Source organism: Sus scrofa, chromosome 15, assembly GCF_000003025.6.
Source record: "Sus scrofa isolate TJ Tabasco breed Duroc chromosome 15, Sscrofa11.1, whole genome shotgun sequence".
Lineage (NCBI taxonomy): Eukaryota > Metazoa > Chordata > Mammalia > Artiodactyla > Suidae > Sus > Sus scrofa.
In genome coordinates, this window is record NC_010457.5 from 86,557,237 (window position 1) to 86,563,236 (window position 6,000).

Sequence of the window (6,000 nt, forward strand, 5' to 3'; positions counted from 1 at the left end):
TATCAAGCCCTTAACTTTGATAAAATGTTTTTCTTTTCAACATAGTTCCTTATATTCCCTCTACTATTTAACATTTATGTAGTGATTTAATGCCTCCACTCAGGTGCATGTGTGTTGTGTTTGTGTGTAAAAATAAAGGGTTTATTTTGTTTTAAAAAAGAAGGCAGACCTTTTCTGTTTTGCTTTATTGAATAAGGTAACAACATTTCCACCTAGTGGTATTTACCTTAAATTGCAGACACCGAGGTTCCCTATCACCAAGAGGTATTTGCTCTTAAGTATAGCTATCACTATTTTTTGAGTGCTTTACTATGTGGTCCCATCAGAATCTAAGATCTTGAAATGACTGTCTTATTGCAAATTGTGTTCACATTCCAAATGACACATTCTAAATGCCAGTATATCACTATTCAGTTTGCATTCAGTGCTTAAATTAATTGTTATAGCCACCTTTTAAGAGCTCTGTGTAACTAGTATGTGCTATGTTAGAACAATTCTAGTCGTCCTTACTCTTGGGGATACATTCTGAGACCCCAGTGGATGCCTAAAACCACGCATAGTACCGAACCGTATTTAATGCCATTTTTCCTATGCGTAAATACCTATGATAAAGTTTAATTTATACATTAGGTGCAGTGAGAAATTAACAATAACTAATAATGAAGTAGAGCAATTATAACAATATACGGTAGTACAAGTTATGTGAATGTTACCTCTCTCCAAATACCTTATACAAAATTGAATGCCTTTTCCATTGTAACTAAGTATTTGTGGCTGAAGCTTTTACAGCTTCAGGTACAACAGCAAAGCTAGCACACATTTCTTTTTCATTTTTCACAATTTCACAGATAAAAGTCTTATTCTTACCATAGACCTTAGCTGCCTCAGTGTAGGATTTTTTCCCCCCTACCCTTAAGTTGAGAACTTTCACCTTTTTACTTAAAAATCAAGCACTTTACAGCTTCTTTTTGGAAGATTTGAATTGCCAGCATCACTACTCTTGGCTTTGGGGCCATTTTAAAATAAAGTACAGATTACTTGAACACCAGCCCTTCAGTAACACAGCAGGTGATCTGATAACTTAGCAGACTGAACAGGATTGGGCTGAACACCCAGGACGGTGCATGATTTCTTCGCACTACTCAAAACAGTGTACAACTTAAAATTTGTAAATTGTTTAATTATGGAATTTTGCCTTTAATATTTTTGAATCCCTGTTGACCTTGGGGGGCTAAACCAAACCTAAAACCACAGAAAGCAAACGTGTGATCTCTTTTTCCCCCTTCCCTGCTAGACCAGTGGTTTCTTTACCATTTTTAATTATGCACTCTTCTCAGAAATACACTTTTGAGGGCTTTAAATGTTTTCTTCCCAGACTCCGTGTGGGAGATCACAGTATATTGCCAGTTGAGAGGGATCTGATACTCTCTTTTTCTTTGCAACTCCAAATTAAGAATTAACCACCCGATTTATGTTGATTGTTTTGAAATTTTTGTTCCCATCATTTATTTTATTTTTTCACATTTCTCAAGGATTTAAGTTTCCTTTCTTCAGTGTCTTAAGACCTTACTTGTTTTATTTTATTGTCTTAGTCTAACAGGACAGAGAGCTATTTGTGGAAATGAAAGGCTGAGAAATAGAAGAGCCAGTGATATCACCAACCTTCCTCTAAATCCTTCTCCAGTATTTTCTGACACAGGGCAAGAAATTAGCTGAGTTGATGATTTTTTTTTTATTAAGAAACTAATGTAACTTGGTTTCATGTTAAAAAAAGAATTCTTCACCATTTTCTCTTAACTTTGGCACCAAAATGTTTCTGTTCTCCCTCACTTCTTTTCTTTACAGGAGTGTGTGTATGTATGCCCACACACAGACATAGAATTACTATCTCACTTATTTAAATTAAACAAACCAATAACTCTTTTTGGTTTAAAAACAAATATAGTTTTTGCTATACTGGGTAAAAACACAATTCTTTGAACTAAACAATTTTGTTATTACTTAAACCTAGTTAGTTTGAGCTCTTCAGTGAAATTACTTGCTATTTGCCATGATCTATGGTATATACCACTTCATTTTTGCTAGTGAGAGTTATGGTTTATAATGAAACTTTTATTTTCTTTCTTTCTTTTATGTCACTGCCCTTAGGTTACTTTCCGCACCAGAATCTATCACTGCAACATCAACAGTCAGGGAGTCATCTGCCTGGACATTCTTAAAGACAACTGGAGTCCTGCTTTGACTATTTCAAAAGTTTTGCTGTCGATTTGTTCACTTTTGACAGACTGCAACCCTGGTAAGCAGACTTTTATTAATACATACAATGAGGCTATAAAAACTGTGGATTTGAGAAGTAAATGCTGTTGGTAGAAAGATCAGCCTAAAACGTTTTTTGAGGAAACTATAAATGCCATTTCAATTAGAATAGACCAAAAGCTTCACAGTAGCTTTCTTTAGTTTGTGAATGATGTGCTATCCTGTAACTGTTTTCTCCCTGTTATTGATGGGCTCTATTTTCTAAATTATGGTGGTGTGCAAAAGACTTTTGATGAGAGTAAAGCAAGTCTGTAACACCACTGCCACCTCCTCTTGGTCCTTCCATGCCGTGTCCTTTAATGCAGCCATTCAGTAATAAAGGGCTTCTTCTTCCTTCCTTCCTTATTGGATTATGGTTAGTTGTATTAGATGTAGTAATAGTGGGTATAAAAGTGATAGCTGATGAGAGAGTTGGACTAGATTATGATTGTAAAAACTCAGAGATAAAGTCATAATGCTTAACTGCCATACATGATCTTTTAATGTGGGTAGCTGACTTGAAAAAGTAATGTTTAGGCTTGGGATTTCACATATCCTATCTTACTGTGTGGTCATTTTTTTAAAGTGGTTGACTTATTTTTTCTAAAAATTTATAATCAGTCACCAAAAGCTTTTACCATTCCCTTGGCCCATACACCCAAGATAGGTAGGTAGGTAGGTAGGTAGATAGATAGATAGATACAGGGATTTTCAGAAAGCTATTCAGAAGTTCCCTGGTGGCCTGGTGGGTTAGGAATCTATTGGCTTTGTCACTGCTGTGGCTTGAGACACAGCTGTGGTGTGGGTTTGATTCCTGGCCTGGAAACCTCTGCATGCCTTGTGCATGGCCAAAAAGAAAAAAAAAAAAAAAAAGAAGAAGTACCTGTTGTAGCTCAGCAGTAATGAACCTGACTAGTATCCAGGAGGATGCGGGTTCGGTCCCTGGCCTTGCTCAGCGGGTTAAGGATCTGGCGTTGCCATGAGCTGTGGTGTAGGTTGCAGACACAGCTCAGATCTAGTGTTGCTGTGGCTGTGGTGTAAACCGACAGCTATAGCTCAGATGCGACCCCTAGCTGGGGAACTTCCATATGCTGTGGGTGCAGCCCTAAAAAAAAAAGAGAAGGGTATTTATTTTGATGTTCATTTATTAAAGTAAAAGATTGGAAACAACCACAGCCATTACAGGAGGATGTAGCTTAGTGAAGTAGCTCTATATGTTTTAATAGGGAAAACTCTCTAAGATATATTAAATTAAAAAGCAAGGTACTGAACAAAAAACATGCATAACAATAATATTCTAAATGCTTGAAATATGTATAATATCTCTGGGCAGAAATGCATTAAACAGGTATATAAATCATTTGCCAGGAAGAGAAACTTTTTGAAAAGTTGGAATCAGGAAGAAAGAGAGGTTTATTACTTTTAATTAGCTATTTGGTATATTTCACATATCATAACGTGTACACAGGCAACCTTTTTAACAACAATTTACATTAAAATTTACATCTGAGATTCTTCTGTTTCTAGCTCAGAATTCTATAGTAAGTTTTCACATGGAGATAAGGACCATGATTTGAGTCATATTATTGTACAGAATGAAGGAAACATTTCATTCTAAATAGCATTGCATCATAATATCTGAGTTTTTAAAAAATTACTCTTGGGGGGCAGGTGGAGCACGCTCACAGCAAGTGAAAGTTACCGAGGCAGCAGGATCTGATGACCTGAGGCATAGCAGTAACAACACAGGATCCTTACCTGCTAGGCCACCAGGGAGCTCCAAAAAAAATTACGTTTTTAAATATCCATGGGAAGACAGAAATATAATCACCAGCATGCTTTTATTGTCCAATAAAATGCTGAGTGAAAAATAGTTTTTGTATACTAAAGGCATACACATTTTTAAAAATTATATTTATTAAGCCAGCATTTTTTTATAAAGAAGCTTTTTTAATTTGAATGTTAAAATACTCAGATGATATGTTACTTTAAACATTTTTTCTTTTGAGAAATTAGCCTTTGTATAGCAAAATGCTGCTGAAAAATTGACATTTCAATTCAGTAGACTATTAGAACGGAACCTTTAAGAAACCATGTAATATCTTTTAATGTTCTTTCCACTTTTCCAGCGGATCCTCTGGTTGGAAGCATAGCCACTCAGTATTTGACCAACAGAGCAGAACATGACAGGATAGCCAGACAGTGGACCAAGAGATACGCAACATAATTCACATAATTTGTATGCAGTGCGAAGGAGCAGAAGGCATCTTCTCACTGTGCTGCAAATCTTTATAGCCTTTACAATACGGACTTCTGTGTATATGTTATACTGATTCTACTCTGCTTTTATCCTTTGGAGACTGGGAGACTCCCCAAAAAGGTAAATGCTATCAAGAGTAGAACTTTGTAGCTGTAGATTAGTTATGTTTAAAACGCCTACTTGCAAGTCTTGCTTCTTTGGGATATCAAAATGTATTTTGTGATGTACTAAGGATACTGGTCCTGAAGTCTACCAAATATTATAGTGCATTTTAGCCTAATTCATTATCTGTATGAAGTTATAAAAGTAGCTGTAGATGACTAGGAATTATGTCATTTGTATTAAACCCAGATCTATTTCTGAGTATGTGGTTCATGCTGTTGTGAAAAATGTTTTACCTTTTACCTTTGTCAGTTTGTAATGAGAGGATTTCCTTTTACCCTTTGTAGCTCAGAGAGCACCTGATGTATCATCTCAAACACAATAAACATGCTCCTGAAGGCATAGTTTCCTGTCGTAATATTTTTAAGTCAGTCTTGTTAGAAGGTGTGTCTGAGATGATTGTTGATGAAATAAAAATGTGGATATGAAGGTTGACTACTAAGGACTAGTACAAATAAATCAGTTATTAAATTGAAAACATTTGAAATCTTATAAATATGTAGCGTTTTTTCCTTTAAGTGCTAATGAGAGAATATATGAGCTTAAACATACAAAACTGGATTTTAAGCCATTGGTCTCAAAAACACATAAAGCTCTACTTTATGGTAAAATAAATTTGAGCTAAAAATAACATGAAATCCTGGCTTACCTGATTTTGTTTCCAAAATGGTGCCTTCTTTTCATCATTGGGCAGGTATTGTCAAATAACTTTAATCTGGTAGCACCTCTGTGTCTTCCATGCGTTTTTTTACTTCTAATCTTCTTCTTGAATTTTCACGGTGTTTTTGGTATGCATTGCTATTCTTATTGTGGCATTTGTCCTGCAGATAGAGCCAGAGGCAGAGTTGAACACAGAAACCCTTGTCTGCCTTGAAGGTAGAATTGAACTCTGGAATAATCCAGTGTGCAGATGTGGCATTATTTCTTAGTTCAAAAAATAGCAAATTTTAAGGGTTTTACACATTATATAAATTACTTATTTCTAGGAGTTCCCCTCGTGGCTCAGTGGTTAACAAATCCGACTAGGAACCATGAGGTTGCGGGTCCGATCCCTGGCCTTGCTCAGTGGGTTAAGGATCCGGCGTTACCATGAGCTATGGTGTAGGTCACAGATGTGGCTCGGATCCCGAGTTGCTGTGGCTGTGGCGTAGGCCAGCAGCTGAACTGCGATTCAACCCCTAGCCTGGGAACCTCCATATGCCACGGGAGTGGCCCAAGAAATGGCAAAAGACAAAAAAAAAAAAAAAAAAATTTACTTATTTCTAGTTGTAATTATTAAAGAC

The 6,000-nt window shown here is 36.2% G+C and overlaps 1 protein-coding gene across 4 annotated transcripts in view; it reads left to right on the top strand.

The window, feature by feature from the left end:
* The window catches only part of UBE2E3 (ubiquitin conjugating enzyme E2 E3), a 91,386-nt gene extending 86,325 nt beyond the window's left edge, over window positions 1–5,061 (top strand). For all 4 annotated transcript variants that reach the window (XM_021076031.1, XM_021076034.1, XM_021076032.1 and 1 more), the window contains exons 5-6: window positions 2,149–2,296; window positions 4,425–5,061. In XM_021076031.1, coding sequence (XP_020931690.1) covers window positions 2,149–2,296; window positions 4,425–4,522 — 246 coding nt within the window. In that variant the 3' untranslated portion in view covers window positions 4,523–5,061. The remainder of the gene's footprint in view (window positions 1–2,148; window positions 2,297–4,424) is intronic.